Genomic DNA, 24,334 nt, shown 5'->3' on the forward strand with positions numbered 1-24,334 from the left:
ATGTGTCCCCAATGTACTTTTAAAAGTATACACTATTCCTTCAGACAATAACAGTGTTTTGCATTTTTACTATGTGAGAAAATAAGCACAGGATACAAAATCATATAAGATGACACTACCCTTCAGGAAAAAGATAAAATCAAACACAATTATAGTATAAGGTAATGGCTTATATTTGTATGAGTTAAAGAAACCAAAATTTTCAGGAGAGCACAGAAGATAGAAGGATTAGTTCAGACTTGATAATCAAGAAAGGCATCACAGAGTAAGACGCATTTCAGATGGGACAAGGCGAAGGTTAGGGAAAGCTAGGAAGAAAGCACAGAGTAAGCAAAGAGGGAGTGCTCCATATTGTAGGGGAAGGATGAGTATTCCAGATTGACAAGGATATGGCTTATATTGGGGACAAAGCCAGATAGGGTTTGGGTCAGATTATGAAATGCCCTAAATGCCTGGGTAAAAGTAATCTCTTTCAGTTGAAAGCTCCTGATGCTTTGAAATGGTAATATTATCATCATGCACCACAGATCTGCAAACCTCAGTGCATGTGTAGAACCCTGTCCTTGCTTAACTCACAGGATTGTTGTGTAAATGAGAAAAAACATATTGGAAAGACCTTTGAAAAATGTGAATGGGCCATTTTTATCATAGTGATACATTAAGAAGATTAATGTAATTATGATGTAAAAATAGTTAGCTTGGGAAACCCAAGTCATTCAATCTGCGTAATAAGAATAAAAATGGGAAAAATGATTAATTGAAAGACTACACAGGACAAAAAATATGACAGAGTGCCCACTCCCAAGAAGATACAATTGAGAAAGACATAGAAAGGAAGAGTTGAATTTCATTACAGTATCTTTTATTATTGTGACAAACAAGTAGTTTACTTAGATGAGTTGCTATGTGAGTACAAAAAATAGAATACTGTGAGCTAGACTGGTTTAAAAAATTAATAGAAGAGGCCAGGTGCAGTGGCTCATGCCTGTAATCCCAGCACTTTGGGAGGCTGAGGCAGACGGACCACTTGAGGTCAGGAGTTCAAGACAAGCCTGGCCAACATGGTGAAACCCAGTCTCTACTAAATATACAAAAATTAGCGAGGCATAGTGATGCACACCTGTAGTCTCAGCCACTCTGGAGGCTGAGGCAGGAGAATCGCTTGAACCCCAGAGGCAGAGGCTGCAGTGAGCCACGATTGTGCCACTTTACTCCAGCCTGGGTGACGGAGGGAGACTCCGTCTCAAGAAAAAAAAAAATTATTCGAGGAAATGGGCCATATGCTGAGTTCTGAAGGATGGGCTAGGTGTGAAATAAACAGGTAGAAAGGGTGTTCCAGGTGACAGAAACAATATAGGCTAGGGTATGAAGTCAAGAATAAGTAGGGCACTCTGGCTGAGGGAAAAGAAGTGGATAAAGTTAGAAATGCATATTAAAACCAAAAATGAAGAGACCTTCAAACTTAGGCTTAAGAACTTAACACTTTTTACCTATACTAAATAAGGAGCCATCGAATATTATGATAAAACTAATATTTTAGGAAGATTAATCCCAATTCAACAGATGGAGGGAAAATTTGTAGTAGATTAAAGACGGTCACAAATGCTTTGCCACTCTTCCCATTAACAGGTAGAATCTATTTCCCTTTTCCCTAAATCTGGGCTGGCCTTGTGGCTTTTTCTGACCAACAGAGGGTGGCAAAAATGACATTTTGTAACTACTGAGACTGGGTCATAAGAAATCTGCAGCTTCTGCCTTTCTACTTGGAATAGTCCCTCTCGGGATCTGAGCTCCCAGCTGGCAGCTAGCACCAACTGTTAAGTCGTATGAGTGAGGCTACTGTGGCTCTTTGGCTCTTCTAGGTATCTCAGAAACCCAGCCAACAGCATACAATGCAGAAGCAGCACCTGAGTCAACTCACAGAATTGGGAGAAATAAAAAATTAATGCTGTTTTAAAGCATTGTGTTTTGGGGTAGTTTGTTATGCAACAATAGATACCAAAAACAGTTCATTTACAGAGTCAGTAGTATTTGAAAATTATGACTAAGATAACTAAAATCTTAAGTGTCAGACTAAATTTTAAGTATGATCAATGTGCTACAAATGAAACAACAAATGAACAATTTATCAAAAGAACAATATATCTTCCAGAGAACATCCAAGGACATGGGTAACAAGGAAGTCAGGTTATGCCAAAGATAGCTATTCTTTCCCATGTACTCTATTCAAGAAGTTAAAGCTTGTGGAATGAGAGAAGTTTGCCTGTCTTTTTAACAAGGTCGCTTGCAATTTGTTCCCTTTGACTTCAGTAGTTCCAAGGATTTGCTTCTGAATAAAGGAATGTATGCTTTCCATACATTTTTATATTTCATAAAAGTCTGGATATAAAATATAAAATACGATAGAATGGAATTTAATTAACATAAACTTTTGTTCTACTGATAATTCTTTTCTTTTTTTTTTTTTTTTTGAGATGGTCTCACTCTGTCACTCAGGCTGGAGTTCAGTGGTGTGGTATCAGCTCACTGCAACCTCTGTCTCCTGGGTTCAAGCGATTCTCATGCCTCAGCCTCCTAAGTAGCTGGGATTAAAGGTGCGCACCACCACACCTGGCTAATTTTTGTATTTTTAGTAGAGATGGGGTTTTGCCATGTTAGCCAGGCTGGTCTCGAACTCCTGGCCTCAAGCGATTCACCCACCTCGGCCTCCCAAAGTGCTGGGATTACAGGTGTGAGCCATGGCACCCGGCCAATGATTCGATTCATGAGTTTGCTCTACACTTTCACTTGTTTCTGCTTTTTGAGACAGTCTTGCTGTGTTACTTAGGCTGCAATGCAGTGGCACAATCACGTGTCACTGCAGCACAGACCTTCCGGGCTCAAGTGATACTCCCACTTTAGTCTCTTGAGTGGCTGGGACCACAGGCATGCGCCACCACACCTGGCTAATTTTTGCATTTTTAGTAGAGATGGGGTTTTGCCATGTTAGCCAGGCTGGTCTGAACTCCTGGCCTCAAGCGATTCACCCACCTCGGCCTCCCAAAGTGCTGGGATTACAGGTGTGAGCCATGGCGCCCGGCCAATGATTCGATTCATGAGTTTGCTCTACACTTTCACTTGTTTCTGCTTTTTGAGACAGTCTTGCTCTGTCACTTAGGCTGCAATGCAGTGGCACAATCACGTGTCACTGCAGCACAGACCTTCCGGGCTCAAGTGATACTCCCACTTTAGTCTCTTGAGTGGCTGGGACCACAGGCATGCGCCACCACACCTGGCTAATTTTTGCATTTTTTGTAGAGATGGGGGTCTCGCTTTGTTGCCGGGGCTGGTCTGGAACTCCTGAGCTCAAGCAATCTTCCCACCTCGGCCTCCCAAAGTGCTGGGATTATAGGCATTAGCCACTGTGCCCAGTTATTTATTTATTTTTTAAATACCTCAGTGTTCCTAAACATGACAAAAAAATGATTAAAGTATGGTTAGTTAACTATAAAACACAATAATCTTTGTAAATTTTACCACACTTACACATATATAAATGTGTTAGTATATGTGTGTACGTGCACAAGGTAGTTTGCTTTGACCAACATTCTATGTATGTTTTCCACAAAGCGTGATAATTGTACCCAGACAGGCTTTGGAATGGACAGCTATATTTACACACAATGCATTAAAAAATTAGTGTTATTGTCTTACCTTTGCTGTCTTTCTATCTTGGCTGCCATTTTAGGATTAAGAGTGGCTTCCTCATAAATAGGCTGCATTACACTGGTAGGCACTGAGAAAGTTGGTTGTATCTGTTGAATTTGTCTGTTTTTATTAGTACGCTGGTATGCAGTGATGAGACGCCTCAAACGTGTGGTTAAAGCTGACTGAGTAGGCCAATATACTTTATCACCCTCCATCAGTTGACCATCTATAGTTAAATAAGTAATAGTAACTAAACAGATACTGTATGAAGCTCACAAAAGTAGCAACTTTACTTTAAAAATTTTTAATTCAATCTATGTGGGAAAAAACCACATTTCTCACAATAAAAGCTTCTTTTAACAATAGCTATAGGAAACATTACAACAAACTTTAAGAGCAGTTCAAAGTAGGTAGAATACAGTGGAATAAAGAGTTGCATAGCAAATACAACTCTTGCATGTCTAGTATATATCACACTGGCTGGCAAATATTCAAGGCTTTAACTTAAATAAACTAAAAGCCAAAGTGAATCCATGAGACACTGAATATTGCAAACGTTTCTCATGGAAGCCTTCTGTATTAAGTTTATCTCAGTTTAATTAGAATCAAAATATTTTAAGTCATTGGGAAGAAACATTTTTAAAATTCAAGATGACAACGATGTAACTTTTAAGTTTTATCCACCTAGTAAGTGTAGGCTCTAATGCTCTATTTCCAAGGTGTAATAGTATAATTATCTATACCATAATCAAGCTGTAATCATTCATACTAAGCAAAAACTACTTTTTCTTTTTCTTTTTTTTTTTTTTTTTTTTTAAGACGGAGTCTCACTCTGTCACCCAGGCTGGGGTGCAGTGGCCGGATCTCAGCTCACTGCAAGCTCCGCCTCCCGGGTTTATGCCATTCTCCTGCCTCAGCCTTCCGAGTAGCTGGGACTACAGGCGCCCGCCACCTCGCCCGGCTAGTTTTTTGTATTTTTTAGTAGAGACAGGGTTTCACCGTGTTAGCCAGGATGGTCTCGATCTCCTGACCTCGTGATCCGCCCGTCTCGGCCTCCCAAAGTGCTGGGATTACAGGCTTGAGCCACCGCGCCCAGCCAAAAAAACTACTTTTTCATTCCTAGTTGAACTATGGCAGGGTGAGGCACTGTTCCTCTGGGATGCTGGTGGGAGTGAGTGTACTCTTGTGACAGTGCATTTCTATCTTGATATCAGATGGAAGTAGAAGCAAGACCTGGCACAGAAAGGCTTTGTAGAAACTAGGTGATAAAGAATGACTCTTAATGTCATACAATGAAAAAGAAGTTGAATATATTATTGGATCAACACTTTAATGATTAAATCTCACATACAAGTTTATCAAGTCATAATGTCATCAAAACCTATACTCTATAAAAGCTCAGTGAGTCACTGCCTAAAGATTTTATAACTAAAAGTACTGTTAAATTCCCAGTCAACTAGTATGTCCTATAATGATTACAACTGCAGTCAATAAAAATGTTTATATGTGAAACATTATAAAAGTGTAATAGTTTATTGATCTCATAGTATGATTAGAATATGAATTTACAATAATACTAAGTATAGAAGTAAGTGCAATTTACCTCCATCTGCTATAACAAGATCTCCTGGTGAGGAAACATCATCCTTTTAAAAGAAAACAGAAACTTGTCACAGGGTAATTGGGTCAAGAGATACATAAAAAAAGAAAAGAGAATCAAACTTCTTTGTAATAGAGAGCTGTTTTTCCCCCAATGGAATGTTAAATAATTAATTTAGCAAAAATAAAACTTTTAATTGCTTATTCTCCGTTTTCATCCTTTCACACTTCTCTATTGCTTTTGACAATTAGACAATTATTTACTAAAAGTATTTCCTTTTCTATGATTACTGTTAAGCTAGTTTCTTTTCCTCCAACCTTCCTCTGTGAGTATGCCCTAGGTTTTATTGCTAAGTGTGTTTTTTTCCCCTTTCTTATACCAACTGTTAGATAACTTACTCATTTTCATATCTGGTTATTAGGTAAGCTACAAATCTTTTCCTTTTCAGCCTTAAGCAGTTTGCTTGTGCTGTAGATACAGTTTTTGTCAACAAAGCATCTTTAATTAGCTATTCCAGTATTACCTTATATTCATAACTTTAGCAATTTTATATCAATGACTACTAGTTTCTATTGTTGTTTTAAAAAAGCCTGAAGTTTAGAATCATAATTCCCTTGTAGGTTTCTCTTTTCCTCTGGTTGCTTTTAATATCTTCTCTTTGTTTGGTATATCTTCAATTTCACTGTTATGTTTCTTGGAATGGACTTAGTTTTATTTATCCTGCTAAGACTTACTGTATTTCTTGAAACTGAGGAGTCATGTATTCATAACATCTGAAAAATTCTCAGCTGCTATGGTGCTTCTTATTCTCTTTAGTCTCTCCTTCTGGAATACCTATTCGATACATGCCAGACGTTATCATGCTATCCTCCTTGTTTCTAAATTTTTTAATACATATTCCACTGTGTTGGTTATTGATTTCAGTCTCTTTGCTCCAAATTTATTGCCTTTCATATTTTTCTTTTTTCTCTTTTTTTTTTTTTCTGAGACAGGGTCTCACTCTGTTGTCCAGGCTGGAGTGCAGTGGCATGAACACACCTCACTGCAGCCTCAACCTTTCGGGCTCAAGCGATCCTCCTGCTTCAGCCTCCTGAGTAGTTGGGACTACAAGCAAGTGTTATCTTTTTTATTTTTTGTAGGGAAGCAGTCTCACTATGTTGCCCAGGCTGGCCCTGAACTTCTGGGCTTAAGCAATCTCTGTTCCTTGGCCTCCCCAAAGTGCTGGATTACAGGAGTGAGCCACTGCATCCAGCTCCTCTCATACTTTTTTTTTTACCTGCTCGAAGAAAATGGTTAAATAGCTCTTTAAATAGTTTTTCCTCTGTCAGTCAGCATGATATAAAGCTTTGTTAGTAAAGCAAACTGGAGAGACACTGTAGGAGGAAAAGGGTTTTCCGTCCTAATTCTGGTGAGCACTTCCATTGCTTAGTTCCCATAGCAAGGCCACTTCCCCAATGCCCAGCCCCCACAATTTGAGCAGTTTCTTTTCTCTGAGACAGGTCTCCCTCTATCACCCAAGAGTGCAGTGGCATAATCTCGGCTCACTGCAACCTCTGCCTCCTGGATTCAAGTGATTCTCCTGCCTCAGCCTCCCAAGTGACTGGGATTACAGGCGCACGCCACCACACCTGGCTAAGTTTTGTATATTTAGTAGAGATGGGGTTTCACCATGTTGGCCAGGCTGGTCTTGAACTCCTGACCTCAAATGATCCACCCACCTTGGCCTCCCAAAGTGCTGGGATTACAGGCATGAGCCACTGTGCCTGGTCAATTGGAGCAGTTTCTTTAGCACCCTTAGCAGCTTTTCCCAGCAACCTCCCTCTTGAGTGGTATTGTGAGCAGAGTGCTTCCAGTGAGACACTTTCCCAGGAAAATCTTCCTTGGCAACCTTACAGGGCAGATTTACAGGCAGTTTCAAAGCGTAGCTTTTTGGCAACTTTTCTGCCATCCAGTGAGACATGGCCATATCCTCCTACCAAAGTCTGGATCTTGGCCCTGATAGGGATGGGACTCTTCCTTGGGAGCTTTATCTGAGTCCTAGGAGTGGTAGATGCTGCTTTTATATGCTATTCCTATATTCTTTAGTCTTTACTTTTTACTAATCTATCACTGTATTATAATAATTCTTTACATTATACATTCCCTGTTCAAATGACTATTTGGGTTATCTCTCCTGATTGGTCCAGACAAATCCATTATGCTATACTGGATAATTTCTTCACATCTGTTTTCCAAATCATTTCTCCCTTCATGAACTGTGTCTAATCTGCTTTTCCAGGAGAATGTTTAATCTGTTTGTTGAGTTTTACATATCAATAAATGTATTTTCCACGTTTTTCTTTCTCTCTCTTTTTTAAGAGATGGGGTCCCATTATATTGCTCAGGTTGGTCTTGAACTCCTGGACTCAAGTGATCCTCCCGCCTTGCCCTCCAAAGTGCTGGGATTACAGGCATGAGCCACATTGCATTCAGCCTTTTCCCACTTTTAAAGTTAAATATCATCTTTTTCACATCTTCCTAGTGTTTTAAAATCATATCTTGTCTTTTGTTCTTGGTTCTTTCTTTAATGTCTTTAATCATTTAAAAATTTACTTTCAAAATTTTCAATAGGATTTTTTTTTTAAATTTCAATAGATATATCAGAAGTTCTCAGGGGTCTAAACTTATTCTTTATTGCATGCTAACATTCACTCATGGTAAATGGTTTCTCAATTATTTTTAAACTTGGGGTTTTTACTTCATTTTATGGAGCGCTTCATCTTTGGGACTCTTGCATAGTCTGGGTTGAACTGTTTCTTCCAGGTGCTTTTTGTTTTTACCTGGCACCCTAGATATATTACCAGTCAAGGACTGATCCTTTTTTATATTATACTGAGGGCTCTTGGACCACACAGATAAAGTAAAAGACAAACCATGAACTCAAGAGAAGGTGGGTCTACGGTTACAAATTCTCAAGGGAAACAATAATTTTCTTACCCAAAGTCCATGATGAGATAAATTTCCTTGTTATTTCTCTGTGCTGTTAGTCAGTAATTACTGGCCTTTGAGACTCCTCACCTTATACAGGATTTCGGTTCTCATTGTCCACACACTGAAGCAAGCCTTGTCTCGTGCCCTCATCAAAGCCCCTTAGCTACCAAGTCCAGCAAATCCTACCTGATAGTTTTAGCGTCATTTAGCCTTCTACCACATTCTCATCAATATTAGACATTCTTTGTCTCTTTTAACATCCTTTTTCCCACTCTACAGATTATTTTCTGTACTTTCATCTTCTTCCTTTTGACATTCTACAAACAGAGTACTGAGAACTATGCTTTGGCTACTCAAAAGTCCTTGATGCTCTACCCTCTATCTCAAAACTCTTCATGTAGGTATAGTTTCTAACTCTTGCAGTATATATTTAGTATCTAGTTCTCACTCTCCTTTGGGATTTTGCTCTTGGACACTGTGTTTCTCAGCTCTAAGAAGCAGAGCAGGTGGGCAAGCCCCATTCCATCCACATGTCCAAGCCAGTCCCCATCTTCTCTAGAAGGGGAGATCAGGTGAATTCTGAGTGATTATTTGGGATGTTTGTCAACCCCAGTTGATCACTTACTTAGCTAATCTGAGGAACAGAAGAATTATGTATAACAAAAACAAAAAATAATACAAAAGAAAAAGCAAACACAAGAAACCAAAGAATATCTAAAATTGAGGATTTAAAAATATAATCCAATGCATACCTCTATATCATCTTTAAAGATGGCTGGGGCAGGTTTGTATTCTGGATCTTCCACATCCCTGTTAAAATACAAACAAATGCTGTAATTACTGTAATGGACTTAAGAGTTCACTTGATAGGACAAAGTAAGTCTTGTTGGAGGGTTTTAGTTTGTTTTAAAGGTCAGACTGACATCTCTTCTCTAGCCAGAAGACTCCAAGACACAGCAGGAAGGCTGTTATATAGCAAATAGGGAGAAAGCTAGCTCTAATGTACCCTTACTCACAAGTTCACTTTTATTTTTATTTTTTTGAGATGGAGTTTCGCTCTTGTCGCCCAGCCTGGAGTGCGGTGGCACCTCTCAGCTTACTGCAACCTCCGCCTCCCGGGTTCAAGAGATTCTCGTGTCTCAGCCTCCCGAGTAGCTGGGACTACCAGTGCACATCACCATACCTGGCTAATTTTGTATCTTTAGTAGAGGCGGGGTTTCACCATGTTGGCCAGGCTGGTCTCGAACTCCTGACCTCAAGTGATCCACCTGCCTTGGCCTCCCAAAGTGCTGGGATTACAGGCGTGAGCAAGTGCACCCGGCCGCAAGTTCGCTTTTAAATGTGCTTTTATTAACCTCAACATGCATCCTACTTTTCTCTTTGGGTAAGAAAAGACAGATTACATAAGGCCTTAAAAGAGGTACAGCCTTTCGTATGTGTGGGTTTCATATCTATAAATTCAACCAATTGCAGGTTGAAAACACGCGAAAAAAGCTGGTCATGATGGCTCACACCTATAACCTCAGCACTCTGGGAAGCCAAGGCTAAGGTGGGAGATCACTTGAGCCCAGCAGTTGAAGACCAGCATGGGCAACACAGGGAGACTTCATCTTTACAAAAAATAAAATAGAAGAAAATTAGCTGGGCATGATGGCATGTGCCCGTGGTCCCACTCAGGAGACTACGTGGGAAGATCACTAGAGCCCGGGAGGTCAAGGCTGCAGTGACACATCATTGTGCCATTGCATTCCAGCCTGGATGACAGAGCAAGACCCTGTCTCAAGAAAATATTTGGAAAAATATGGCATCTGTACTGAACATGTACAGACTTTTCTTGTCATTATTCCTTCAACAATTCGGTACAGCAACAATTTACATAGCATATAGCATATATACTGTACTAGGAATTATAAGTAATCTAAAGATAGTTTAAAGCATACAGGAGAATGTGCACAGGTTAAATGCACATCCTATGCAATTTTATATATAGGACTAGCATCCTTGGATTTTGGTATCTGCAGGGTGTCCTGGATACCAAAATCCCCCATGGATATTGAGGGATGACTATGTAATAAACGTCATCATGTGTCTCTTCAACTATAACATTCTTGCCTTTTTCTCCCCTCTATGCCCCTAGAAGTTTATGAACTCAGTGGCCATGATATACCTATTAAAATGAAAAAAATGAAAAACTCATCTAAAGAATGGGTGTGGTGCATGGCCAACCTCTTCCTCGATCACATTCTGTTAGGTAAGTGCTAACCTATTAGTGTATCTTTAGCTCTTTCAGATTGTAAACTCCAATTCCCTTACTGCTACATCATTTAAAGATAAATAGTGTGACACAGAATATGCTGATATTGAATAGAGACATATAGAAAATTCATGACTCTGAAACACACATACCCATCCATATAATCATTCGCTCTCTGTTCAGCAGCAACTGCTTTGTCATCAGGTTTTCCCACTCTTTCCAAGAAGCATAATGCTGGGTCTGCTCGAATAGTGTTATATTTTTCATATCCTGAAAACATCACCAATTACAAAAGTAAAAAAAGATAAAAAGAAGAAAGGTGTATACATATAAGCATTCCTCATTATTTACAGTGGATGATATTTCTGGACTAAAGGGATATTAAAATGATATAAGTTAAGTATGTTTTCCAGAAATTATCACAAACATTAAATGATCTGGTAATAGATATCTACTAAATTAAAATTTCAGTTACATTTATCAGTTAATATGAAAAATAGGATAAACTGTATTATACACACACACAAACACACAAACATATCTCACATAAGAACTCTTCCTGAGAGAGGAAGTTGTCTTAGATTTACATCCAGGAAGGGTAGGTTACACACGCCACCCTCCCAGGAGGAAATGTGGTGACTGACATAGTCTGGTAGTGTATGCTTTTAATTCTGTATATATAACATAGGTGTTACTGGAATAAAGCTGTTTAAGTGAAAATCAATGAACTGAGAACTGACAGAATTGCCTTATACATGGAAAGGGATACCACCTACCTTACTTCTTACTTACCATGTTTAAAAACTCCAATAAGGAGTGACTTATCAGCATCAAAATCCCACCACTCAGCAGGAACTTCTGAGTGGTCTGGTTCTGGTACCCAAACATCAATGTCACTGTAAGAAAATCATAATATGGCATTATGAATTACTATAAATGAGTCAAAAAGGAGGTAAAATTTTACCTAGCTTTTAAAGCATTGTGGCTTTCAAGAGAGAGCTTAGGATTTCATTATTTTTTAATCATTCATAATTGCCACCAATTAAAATTACAAAATTGTGCAATAACAAAGATACCATAAAATAAACGAATATTGTTAAGCCCAAGAGAAGAAATGTTTCAACAATGCTTACTAAACAATTTTCTTAAATTATCATATCCTTTCACTGATTTTCTTTATTTAGAGACAAAGGGTTCTATTGGAAGTAGAGACTATGTCAGCCAACAACTTGGCAATAATCACCTGGTTCAATTATTTCATTTCGCACGTGAGAAAACTGAGGCCCTAAAAGGGTAAATGAACTGTTTTAGGCTGCAGAGCAAGTAATGTCTCCTCTAGACCACTACTGCTAAGAAAACCATGCTGAAAATGCCCTGTAATAGCAAATTTTTGATTCATAATTTGATTGAAACACTCAAGTGTAGGCCAAGCGCAGTGGCTCATGTCTGTAATACCAACACTTTAGGAGGCAGAGGCGGGTAGATCACTTGAGCCCAGGAGTTCAAGACCAGCCTGGGCAATGTGGCAAAACCCCATCTCCACTAAAAATACAAAAAATTAGCTGGGTGTGGTGGCGCACACCTGTAGTCCCAGCTACTTGGGAGGCTGAGATGGGAAAATCTCCAGAGCCTGGGAAGTTGGGGTTACAGCAAACCAAGATCATGTTGCTGCACTCCAGCCTGGGCCATGGGAGTGAGACCCTGTCTCAAAAAACAAAAAACACTCAAATGCTGTTTTGATGTTGTAAATAAATAATACAACGCCATAAAATCACAAGACTATTAAAAAGTAAAATAATAAACCCATAATGATTTGATTTGGTAGATTGGTTGTTTTTATGAGTAACAACCACAGAACTGGCAATTTTGCAAATATAGTTTTCTTATTCTTCGCTCATCACTTGAAATTATTATTTTCCCAGAAAGCTTCAGCAAGTTATATATATAACATGTCTAAAAACATGTCATCTATAGAAGGACGGAAATGTTCACTTCTTTACCACAGTGATTCAAGTCATTGTCTTCTTTAGCATAGAATACAGTTAACGTCTGACAATGATTAACAAGTATCAATTTATATACACACAAATATATATTTGTATATATACATACACAAATCTGTGTATATATACGCACAGACACACACACACACACATTTGCTTGTATTTGACAATGGATAGAGACTGAACAGGATAAATTACAAAAAGTTGAATAGTCGAGAACTTCTCTATTTGGTATTCATAAATTACCAATTTTCAAATAACCAGAGATATAAAACAATATAAATTATACAAAGTAGAATTTCATCTGTCTTAACAAAGACCTATAAGAAATGGGGAATTTCCTATTGACAATTAAGTTCTATGGGAAAAGTTAGATTCTAAGTTGGCTGTCTTTGGAAACTCAAATTTTTATATAAAAATAAACGAACAAATGATCAACATGTTCCTAGGACAAGAACCCAATGTGTAATCAAAATATAGGTGAGATAGAAGACACTAGCAGTGAAAAGGAAATGCTTACAAATTTTATAAAAAAAGGAAACAAATTTACTTATTTTTCACAAATGTTTTACTAGAATTTTTAACTCAAGAAATATAAGGAAGTGGATGAAGAGATCTTTCTATAGATTCTTAAAGAAATTTGTCAGCACTCGAAATGAACACCTTATTATATCTAATTTTGCTTTAAAACAAAAGGGTCACAATTGACTTCAGTTTAGAAAAATAGAGAAAAAGGAAGAATGATTTTCTTGTGATATGGAAAAAGTTAAAAAGAAATGAGAAATACGGTTAAAAGAGATACTTATTTTTGAACAAGTTATTAAGTAGGATTAAACAAAGCATTAGCCCTGAAATATGAAGGAAAGAGGAAAGAACACTGGAAACAGAATCCCAGAGGAGAAAAAAAGTGGGTCAGATAGCTCCCTTTGCCAACCATCAGGTGGCACTCTAAGCTCAAAACATTGTGATTACCATCTGAGGTGGAAGGTTTTCCTGCTTGTAAAGAGAAGGCAATCAGTATATAAAACTCATGGTTCAAATTTAAGTGCCGCATGCACATTAGGTATTGTTGATTTCTGTTTTTAAAGACTAACTTGTGTCATCTCTTGCATAAAGTTTCCTTTAACTTCCCCAGGGTAGATCATTCACTCAAAATATATTTAAACAGCATTCACTACATGCCAATAATGGCAATAATAAAGATAGTCATGCACATGCCCTTGTAAAGAGGGACATGCAATATTGTGTGATGAGTGCTGTGGCAGGGTACTCTGGTTATGTGCCTAACTCAGATTTAAGAGGTCATAAAAGGCTGACTCAATGTCGGCTGAGCAGGAAGAGGGAGAGAATGGAAAAAAGGAGGAAAGAATGTTATAACAAGAATGCAAAGACCTGGAGAGAAGAGTAATTAATCATGGCACATTGGAGAAATATGGATCTAAAATTCAGAAGAGAGACATGGGCTACAGATAGGGATTTAGAAGACATAAGCATAGAAACAAAAATTGAAGCCACAAAGATGAGAACACCCAAGAAGAGTAAGTGACAAGAAGAGAAGGCCTATGTGAAGATTCCTTGAACTCTAAGAGACAGATTGAAAACGAGCCTGAAAAGCAGCAAGCAGAAAGGTAAAAAGAAAAACCACAGGAGAATGGTACCACGGAAGCATTTTAAAAAGAAGGAAGTGGTCAACAAAGGTAAAGTAAGGTAAGCACTATGGTATATCCATTAAATTTGGCGGCAAGAATATCAGTGAACATCTGAAGTGAAGAGGTAGAAGCTGCATTGTGGTAGATTGCACAGTGAATGGGAGGGAAGAAAAAGATAACGAACACCGATGCTTCTTTCTTTTCTTTCTTTTTTTTTTTGGAGACAGTGTCTCATTCTGTCACCCAGGCTGGTGTGCAGTGGTGCAATCACAGCTCACTGCAGCCTTGACCTCTCTAGGCTTATGTGATCCTTCCACCTCTGCCTCCAGAGTAGCTGGGACTACAGGCATACACCACCACAACCAGTCAATTTTTCTACTTTTTGTAGAAACAGGGTTTCGTCATGTTGCCGAGGCTCATCTCAAACTCCCAGGCTCAAATGATCCACTTGCCACGGCCTTCTTAAGTGTTGGGATTACAGGACTGGTCACTGTGAACCCCCTAAAACAAGTTCGGCGGTCAAATCAAGAGAGTAATAATATGGTAGTTTGAAGATATTCTGGGTCCAAAAGCATTAAGTGTTGTGTGCACACACGTGTGTATGTGTAAGTTAAGGTGAGGGAGATGTAAACATGTTAAAATCCAAATGAGGAGGAAAAGGGGGGAAACTAATGAAAGAGGAAAAAGAAGGTACAATCCACAGAGAGCAGTCCCTGGGAAAGTTACAAGTGGATCAGATCCAGTCAGGCTAAGGGAAAGAAGCCAATTAGTTGACAAATATTTACTGAGTGTTTACGATGTCCCAGATTCCATACTTACCTTTAAGCAACTTAAATTATAATAAAAGAAGACATACAAATAAATTAACGTAATTTTTAAGTAGTAGTAGGCATTATAAATGAAATAAAAGAAGGTTAAATAGTAGTGAATGACTGGTGGGCTACTTAAGCTGAGATTGGCAGGGAAGGTCTATCTAAGAAGGAAATACTTGAGTTGAGATCCAAATAATTTGAAGGGGCAGTTCTGTGGAAGACCTGGGGAAAGAATATTTGGATCAGGAAGAACAGCATAGAATGAACTTGACAGGTTGGCAAAACACAACCACCACTGTGGCTGGAACATGGTCGGTGAGAGACACAGTGAAGAAAGTGGGTACAGAGTTATGGAAGCACTTGTAGGTCATATGGAATTTGAATTTTACTCTAAGAGAAATTAGAAACATCTGGAGGGTGTTAAGGAGTGCCAAGACCTGATTTTTGCTTTAGAAATACCACTCTGGCTGCTGTGTGAAGGACAGGCCTAGAGAGGCAAAAGTGGAGGCAAACAGACCAGTTTTATGAGGCCACTGCAAAAGTCTAACTGTGAGATCATGGTGGCTTGGACTAGGGATTTGGCAGAGGAGATAGTGAAAGGTACTGAGATTTGGCATGTATTTTGTCAAGCTAACAGGGAAGAGAGGAATCAAGAACAACAACAGAGCAGTGGGTTGTACATTTACTAGGATGGAGAAGACTTGTACATGGGAAGGAAAAGAGAAAGGACTGAAGACAGGAGATTTGGAAAAGCCAGGGGAAGTAAGATGTTAATTAGTCATTTAAGTGGAAATGTTGGGAGGCAGTTGACTGATGGCTTAAAACTCAAGAAAGAGGTCTGGGAGAAATATGTAAATTTCAGATTTACCTGTTTATAGATCATATTGGGTATGATGAAGCTGCATGAGTTCACCTAAGGAAAAAGGTAAGAGAGCTGAGGACAGAGCTCTTGGTCAATCCAGTATTTAGAGATCTGTTAGAGAAATAAGAGCTAGCAAGAGGGAATGAAAAGGAAACAGTAGTGAGAAAAAGGACAACCAGATGGGTATAGTTAACACAAATGCCCACAGAAGACAGCATCTTATGGAGGACAGAGAGTAAATTTAGAGAGTTGATCACACTGTAGGTCATTAGGGGCTGTGTTAAGAACCATTTTAGTGAGACAGTGAAGAAGGAAGATCCATTGGAATGGGTTAAAGAGAAAATGCAAGATAAAGAAGCAGAGATAGTAAATACAGGCAACCTTTTTTGTTGTCTGAATCTTTGCTCTGCCATTTTTATCTGGGTAACCTTAGACAAATTTCTTTTTTTTAAAAAATTCTGTATTTCCATAGGTTTTTGTAGAACAGGTGGTATCTGGTTACATAAGTTCTTTAGTGGTGATTCGTGGGATTTTGGTGCACTCATCTCCCGAGCAGTATACACTGCACCCAATTTGTAGTCTTTTATTCCTCACCCCCTTCCCGCCCTTTCCCCCGAGACCCCAAAGTGCACTGTATTTCTTATGTCTTTGCATCCTCATAGTTTAGCTCCCACTTATGAGAACATATGATGTTTGGTTTTTCCATTCCATATTGGAGAATAATAGTCTCCAATCCCATCAAGGTTGCTGCAAATGCTGTTAATCCATTCCTTTCTATGTAGAATTCCATCTCATATATATATGAGATATATATGTATGTGTGTGTATATATATATGTATGTATGTATATATTCCATCATATGTATATATATCACAGTTTCTTTATCCATTCGTTGATTGATGGACATTTGGGTTGGTTCCATTTTTTTTGCAATTGCAAATTGTGCTGCTGTAAACACGTGTGAGCAAGTATGTTTTTAATACAATGACTTCTTTTCCTCTGGGTAAATATCCAGTAGTGGGATTGCTGGATCAAATGGTAGTTACACTTTTATTTCTTTAAGGAATCTCCACGCTGTTTTCTATGGTGGTTGTACTAGCTTATATTCCCACCAGAAGTGTAGAAGTGTTTTGTTACTATATCCATACCAACATCTATTATTTTTTTATTATTTTGATTATGACCATTCTTGCAGGAGTAAGGCAGTATCGCATTGTGGTTTTGATTTGCATTTCCCTGATCATTAGTGATATTGAGCATTTTTTCCTATGTTTGCTGACCATTTGTATCTGTTCTTTCGAGAATTGTCTGTTCATGTCCTTAGCCCACTTTTTGATGGAATTTTTTTTTTCTAATTTGAGTTTGTTGTGTAGATTCAGGATATTAGTCCTTTGTCAGATATATAGATTGTGAAGATTTTCTCCCACTCTGTGGGTTGTCTGTTTACTCTGCTGACTGTTCCTTTTGCCATGCAAAATCTCCTTAGTTTAATTGAGTCCCAGCTATTTATCTTTGTTTTTACTGCAATTGCTTTTGGGTCCTTAGTCATTACATCCTTGCCTAAGCCAATGTCTAGAAGGGTTTTTCCAATGTTATCTTCTAGAATTTTTATAGTTTCAGGTCTTGGATTTAAGTCCATGATCCAACTTGAGTTGATTTTTTTATAAGGTGAGAGAAGAGGATCCAGTTTCATTCTCCTACATGTGGCTTGCCAATTATCCCAGCACCATTTGTTGAATAGGGTGTTCTTTCCCCACTTTACGTTTTTGTTTGCTTTGTTGAAGATCAGTTGGCTGTCAAGTATTTGGCTTTATATCTTGGTTCTCTATTCTGTTCCATTGGTATGTGTGCCTATTTTTATACCAGTACCATGCTGTTTTGACAACTATGGCGTGATAGTATAGCTTGAAATCAGGTAATGTGGTACCTCCTGATTTGTTCTTTGGTTTAGTCTTGCTTTGTCTATGCAGGCGCTTTCTTAGTTTCATATGAATTTTATGACTTTTTTTCTAGTTCTGTGAAGAATGATGGTGGTCTTTTGATAGGAATTGCATTGAATTTGTAGATTGCTTTTGGCAGTATGGCCATTTTCACAATATTGATTCCACCCACCCATAAGCATGGGATGTGTTTCCATTTATTTGTGTCATCTATGATTTCTTTCAGGAGTGTTTTGTAATTTTCCTTGTAGAGAGCTTTCACGTCCTTGGTTAGGTATATTCTTAAGTATCTTTTTTTTTCTTCTTTTTTTTTTTTCCAGCTATTGTAAAAGGAGTTCTTGATTTAATTCTCAGCTTGGTCGCTACTGGTGTACAGGAGAGCTACTGATTTGTGTACCTTAATTTTGTACCCTGAAACTTTGCTGAATTCTTTTATCAGTTCTAGGAGCTTTTTGGAGGAGTCTTTAGGGTTTTCTAGGTATACAATCATATCATCAGCAAACATCAACAGTTTGACGTGCTCTTTACCAATCTGAATGCCCTTTCTTTCTCTTGTCTGATTGCTCTGGCAAGGACTTCCAGTACTATGTTGATCAGAAGTGGTGAGAGTGGGCATCCTTTTCTAATTTCAGTTCTCAGAGGGAATATTTTCAACTTTTCTCCAATCCAGTATTATTGTTGGCTGTATGTTTGTTATAGATTGCTTTTATTACATTCAGGTATGTCCCTTGTATGCTGATTTTGCTGAGAGTTTTAATCATAAAAGGATGCTGGATTTTGTCAAATGCTTTGTGTTTACTGAAATGATCATGTGATTTTTGTTTTTAATTCTGCTTATGTGGTTTATCACATTTATTGACTTGCATATGTTAAACCATCTGTGGTATGTAACCCACTTGATCATCGTGGATTACCTTTTTTTGATATGTTGCTGGATTCAGTTAGCTAGTATTCTGTTAAGGATTTTTGCATCTATGTTCATCAAGGATACTGCTCTATAGTTTTCTTTTTTGGTTGTGTCCTTTCCTGCTTTTGGTATCAGGGTGATACTGGCTTCATAATATGATTTAGGGAGGATTCTCTCTTTCTCTGTCTTGTGGAAGAGTGTCAAAGGATTGGTACCAATTCTTCTTTGAATGCCTGGTAGAATTCAGCTGTTAATCCATCTGGTCCTGGGCCTTTTTTTTTTGTTGGTAATTTTTTTTTATTACCATTTCAATCTCACTGCTTGCTCTTCATCTGCTTAGGGTATCTAACTCTTCCTGATTTAAGGTAGGATGGTTGTATCTTTCCAGAAATTCATCCATCTCCTTTAGGTTTTCTAGTTTACGTACATAAAGGTATTTGTAGTAGCCTTGAATGATCTTTTGTATTTCCATGGTGTCAGTTGTAATATCTCCTGTTTTGTTTCTAATTGAGCTGATTTGGATTTTCTCTCTTCTTTTCTTGGTTAATCTTGCTAATAAATACAGGCAACTTTTTAAAGGAGTTTGTTGTGAAGAGGATTAGGGAAATGGAGTCTGAGAATGTATACTGAGAGAGGTTTTTTCCCTTTCTTAAGTGACTGCTATTAAGGCATACATGTATGCCAGAAGAATGATGTAGTAAAGAGAGAGAGAAAAAGATCCAAGAAAGAAAAGTAAAGTCCCAGAAAGGTAAGAGTAAAGTCCTCAAAAGTTAAGAGAAACGAGTTCCATGCTGCACAAAGTTTGCCTTAGGAGGAGGGACATTTCTATTGTATCTTGAAGGAACAGGTGGACATATATGCAAGTAAAACTAGAGGTAGCTCTCATCTGATTGTGTCTACTTTTTTCCATGAAATATGTAGCAAGGTCATTATTGGAAGGTGGTAGTTGCAGCGTGGAAAGATGGTTTGAGGAGAGAGGTACAAAATGGTTCTCTTAAAGAGTAGGAATATGAATTGACTAGCCACAACAGTTAAACAGTAGATGTTTAATCTCTTTTGAAATGGGATCTATGCTCACAAATTTGAAGTCATTCAGCATGGCTTGCTTGATTTTCTCCACAAATGTTCAGCTACTTAGGTGCAGGCAAGAAGTAAATGGCTAGCTGGGATTAACCTGAGTTGAGGTTGTAACAGATATCTAGAACAGAAGGAAAGGCAGGTGAAAGGAAATAGATAAGGATTTTAGTTAGCAAGTAGACTGCTAGACTATAGAATCTATGTTGAATAATGAGGAAAGGAGGGGCATGAAAGTGGTGATGGCTAGTGAGTAAGTGGTAAGATGTGGGGACATCCTGATGAGATTAGAGAATTATAATGAAAGTACCCAAGTTAAATGAGTTAGAAGGAAGGATGTCACTGTCAAAATTCTGATTAAATAAGTGCTGTTACTGGTGATAGCAAGATCAAGTGAATGACCGGGTGACTTTGCAGCTGTAGTGGGGAGAACAAGAGGTAACTGTAGATAAAAGTCAAGGAAATGAGAAACCAGGGTGTTGAATGGATCATAGTTGGATATAGAAGTCAGTCACCATAAAACTTCTTTAATTGTAATAAGAGGGAAGAAGACTGAGTACAGAAAAATTAAATTTTAGATTTGGTGTCAGGAAGCTGAGGGAATTTCTGTTTTATGGCTTGCTTACATTTCTCTACAAAGCTGGGGGAATATCATTTGCTGAGAATGGGGGGGTTGAGTAATAGGTTTATGCAGAGTGAACTATATAAATTAGATGCTTACAGAGATTGGAGAAGAAAATTGGGAAAGGTTACTTGTAGTATTAAGAGGCAAGATGAAACTAGAAATAGAAAATTCTAGTAGCACCTCCCTGGTATTCTATACATACACAAAAGCATTTATTACATTGCAGTATAGTTTTATCTATTTCCTGCTCACAGACACCATAAACAACTTAGGGATCAAGACTATATTTTGTCTTTCTATTCCTAGTGCTTCACAGTGCCTGGTGCTTAGTGAGTACTCAAAAAGTACTTCTGTTGGAATGAATGAATTGGTCATTAAATCAGTGTCTGTGTCTGGGGCTGGGTGTGGTGCTCACAACTGTAATCCCAGCACTTTGGGAGGCTGAGGCAGGTGGATCACCTGAGGTTAGGAGTTCGAGACCAGCTTAGCCAACATGGTGAAACCTCGTCTCTACTAAAAATACAAAAATTAGCCAGGTGTGATGGCACCTGTAATCCTAGCTACTCAGGGGGCTGAGGCACAAGAATCGCTTGCACCTGGGAGGTGGAGGTTGCAGTGAGTCCATATCATGCCACTGTACTCCAGACTGAGTGACAGAGTGAGAATCTGTTTCAAAATTAATAAACAAACAAATAAATAAAAAATCCGTGTCTGCTTTAATGGCATCTAGGTTAGATACCATTCTTAATATTAATACTACTATTGTTACGTTGTGACTTCTAGTGACGGCCAAGATGAGAGCAATAAAAGAAAGCTAACAAATTGGCAAGGGTTAATTCCCTAAGTTTCATGGATTTTCCACCTTATAAATTTCACAGACTAAGGACCCGCCTAATATACAATATTCTGGTCATATAATTTTTGCCTCATCATGTTATTGAAAAATAAAAATAGGCTGGGCATGGTGGCTCACGCCTGTAATCCCAGCACTTTGTGGGGCCAAGGCGGGTGGATCACCTGAGGTCAGGAGTTCGAAACCAGCCTGGCCAAGATGGTGAAACCCCGCCTCTACTAAAAATACAAAAAATTAGCCAGGCATGGTGAAGCATGCCTGTAATCCCAGCTACTCGGGCAGCTGAGGCAGGAGAATTGCTTAAACCCGGGAGGCGGAGGTGCAGTGAGCTGAGATTGTGCCAATGCACTCCAGCCTGGGCAACAAGAGTGAAACTGTCTCAAAAAAAAATGAATAAATAAAAGAAATATATCATTTAAGCAAGGTGTGGTGGTGTGCCTATAGTGCCAGCTACTCAGGAGGCTGAGGCGGGAGGATCACTTGAACCCAGGAGCTTGAAGCTGCCTGGGCAAGACAACAAGCAAACAAAAATAATAAAAATTGTTTAACTTACCTTGCATCAACTCCATCAAATACTTTCTGACACTCACTTCCAATAACTTCTTGCTTTAGATAATACAGCATTCTCACACGAAGCAAAACCCTAAAAACAAGGGAAAATGAATCAAAAGGCATAAAGATATTAATCGTTTAAAATATTTGGCCATGGGGTTAAAATTAGGAAGGAATTTGTGTACAGATTTTAAAATAATGAAATAATAATTACTTCTGATTAAATGAATCTTATTACTACCATATATATAAAGAACTTCTCCAAAATCTTCATAATCATCATTATTTCATATCCAAGTAAGATATAATGAGCTCATTTGGAGGCCAGTTTTATTTATCTGTTGGTGAGAACAATGACACAAGAGGTATCATGATTTGCTTGAAGGATACCTTGTAAAATTAAGATTAGGATTGGCCCTAGACCATGCTGTCTCTGTACTCAAAATCAGCATGCTTAAAGATTATTAATAAATTTAAAACAGTAAACATTTAAAGAGTTGTGTTTAAAATACCCTACTACCTACTTATTACAGTGGTGTTTTATATGTTTTTTGTAGCCTTCATCTTGAAGCAGCTGCTCGGGATTATATTTTCGAAGCCATTCTGCTTTTTGTATATCAAATGAGCTTGTTTGAGTTTTTACTTTCTTCCCTTTTCGACCCCTGGGTACAGGAGCTGATAGGCCTGTTAAAATAAGAAGGACATGTAAAATTAGGAATAATTTCTATAAAAATTTGCAATTTGAAAGATTGTTTCAATGCAAGAAATTTCTGGAGACTTTCTGAGGTCTTTTCAGAGAACTTTAAAATACTAGTAACAATACTGACCCAATCACAAATCAAGATGATGGTTTTATACATATTAAAACATATTTCCCCCAAGTAACTAACAATTCTGCGTCTCATATTAATTATTCTGATTTCCTTTTTGTTCCAAAACAGATTTTTTATTACAAATGTAAAACCCAAAAGATCAAGCCTATGCCCTCTGCTTTACTTTTGCTTTCCTAGATACTAAAAGATATGTTTTGCCCTCCACTCTTGCTTTTCAAAAATGATTTAGATAGATTAGGTTAGCCATCCTGTTCAAGATAGCTAAACTCATTTTAGTTATTTGAGTTATTTGTTGTGAAATATTTACAAACTAAAAAAAAGTACTGCCACTCTCTTCATGTTCACATATTCCATGTTTACTTAGTTTATTTATTTATTTATTTTTTTGAGACAGAGTCTCTGTTGCTCAGGCTGGAGTGCAGCCATGTGATCTTGGCTCACGCAACCTCTGCCTCCTGGGTTCAAGTGGTTCTCCTGCCTCAGCCTCCCGAGTAGCTGGGATTACAGGCACGCAGCACCACGCCTGGCTAACTTTCATGTTGGCCAGGCTGGTCACAGACACTTCGTTTTTTATTAAAGGAAGTAATATATACTTGAAGTCCCTATGTAGTCCTCTCCTATCAAATTCACTCATTCCTTCCCAGAGATTACCACTACTCTGAATTTGTTTTTCCATTCCCTGCAAGTTTATACTATTATTACCTATCTTGGGTAAGTATTTAGTATTTAAGTTTTCAGATATAATATTATAAATATAAGCCTGAAAACCTTATTTATTACTCTGAACTTTTAAAAGCTTTATCCTGGTTGACTCATAAGGCTCTAATTCATCTATTTTTGTTTCTGTATAATAATTTATTACATAACTATACCACCTCATATTTATTAATCTTCTATCATATTTGAGCTGTTTTGTTTGTAATTTTTCACAATTGTTAATAATGCAGTTTTGACTCCTCCTGCAATTCTTGTATCTCATTTACCTTTTCCTTGCCATTTTATACCAGGTGGGTACTCTACTACAATGGTACATAGAGCACTATATGGATTTGTCCACTTTTCCTTATAATTTTGGCTGAGGTTCTTTTTTTTTTTCCCTTTACCTTTTGAGACTATTTTAGATGTATACAAGTTCATACTTGTTATAGTTTCTTCTGTGGATTCTTTTTGATTATTAGGTAGTGTCCCTTTTTTTTTAATTCCAATTGATACCTTCCATCTTAAATTCACTTTGTTCTATGTTAACGGTACTACAACATTTTGTACGGTTTAGTATTTGCATGGTATAGTTTTTACTAAATAAACTTTTAAGCTTGTTTGGTGTTTAATAATATCTCTTTAAAGTACAAAAATGTTTATTTTCCCCCATCTAACAATTTTCCTCTTTTAACAGGTGAAAATATACATAGGCTGCATACATATGTTTATATATTTATTTTTACAATTTTATTGTTTATCATACCTTCCTTCTTTCTGTGTTTTGCTAGAATGATAAATAGTTCTGTATTCCAATCTTCTCTTCCCTTGTTGGTTTGAAAACAGTACATACTTAAAAATACACATGCTTAAATTTTCCTAATGAAATCTGTAGATATTCTGTATTTCCAATTTTCTTCCTAACAAGATTTTCCCAGATTCATCATTCGATCTTCTTTTTACTTTTTCATTTCATTATGTGTTGTTACAATTTATAGGCTTCTGCTTTCACTGTT

The 24,334-nt window shown here is 37.8% G+C and overlaps 1 protein-coding gene and 1 pseudogene across 14 annotated transcripts in view; one reads left to right on the forward strand and one right to left on the reverse strand.

Moving 5' to 3' along the window:
• Positions 1-24,334, forward strand: part of LOC126944990 (26S proteasome regulatory subunit 4-like) — a 1,186,326-nt pseudogene that overhangs the window by 95,546 nt on the left and 1,066,446 nt on the right. The window lies entirely within an intron of this gene.
• Positions 1-24,334, reverse strand: part of CHD9 (chromodomain helicase DNA binding protein 9) — a 275,542-nt gene that overhangs the window by 31,412 nt on the left and 219,796 nt on the right. For all 13 annotated transcript variants that reach the window (XM_050774874.1, XM_050774871.1, XM_050774868.1 and 10 more), the window contains 7 exons: positions 22,314-22,473; positions 21,791-21,880; positions 11,304-11,407; positions 10,664-10,781; positions 9,010-9,067; positions 5,291-5,333; positions 3,694-3,913 (listed from right to left, as the gene is read on the reverse strand). In XM_050774874.1, coding sequence (XP_050630831.1) covers positions 3,694-3,913; positions 5,291-5,333; positions 9,010-9,067; positions 10,664-10,781; positions 11,304-11,407; positions 21,791-21,880; positions 22,314-22,473 — 793 coding nt within the window. The remainder of the gene's footprint in view (positions 1-3,693; positions 3,914-5,290; positions 5,334-9,009; positions 9,068-10,663; positions 10,782-11,303; positions 11,408-21,790; positions 21,881-22,313; positions 22,474-24,334) is intronic.

This window comes from Macaca thibetana, chromosome 20 (assembly GCF_024542745.1).
Source record: "Macaca thibetana thibetana isolate TM-01 chromosome 20, ASM2454274v1, whole genome shotgun sequence".
In the NCBI taxonomy this organism is placed as follows: Eukaryota; Metazoa; Chordata; class Mammalia; order Primates; family Cercopithecidae; genus Macaca; species Macaca thibetana.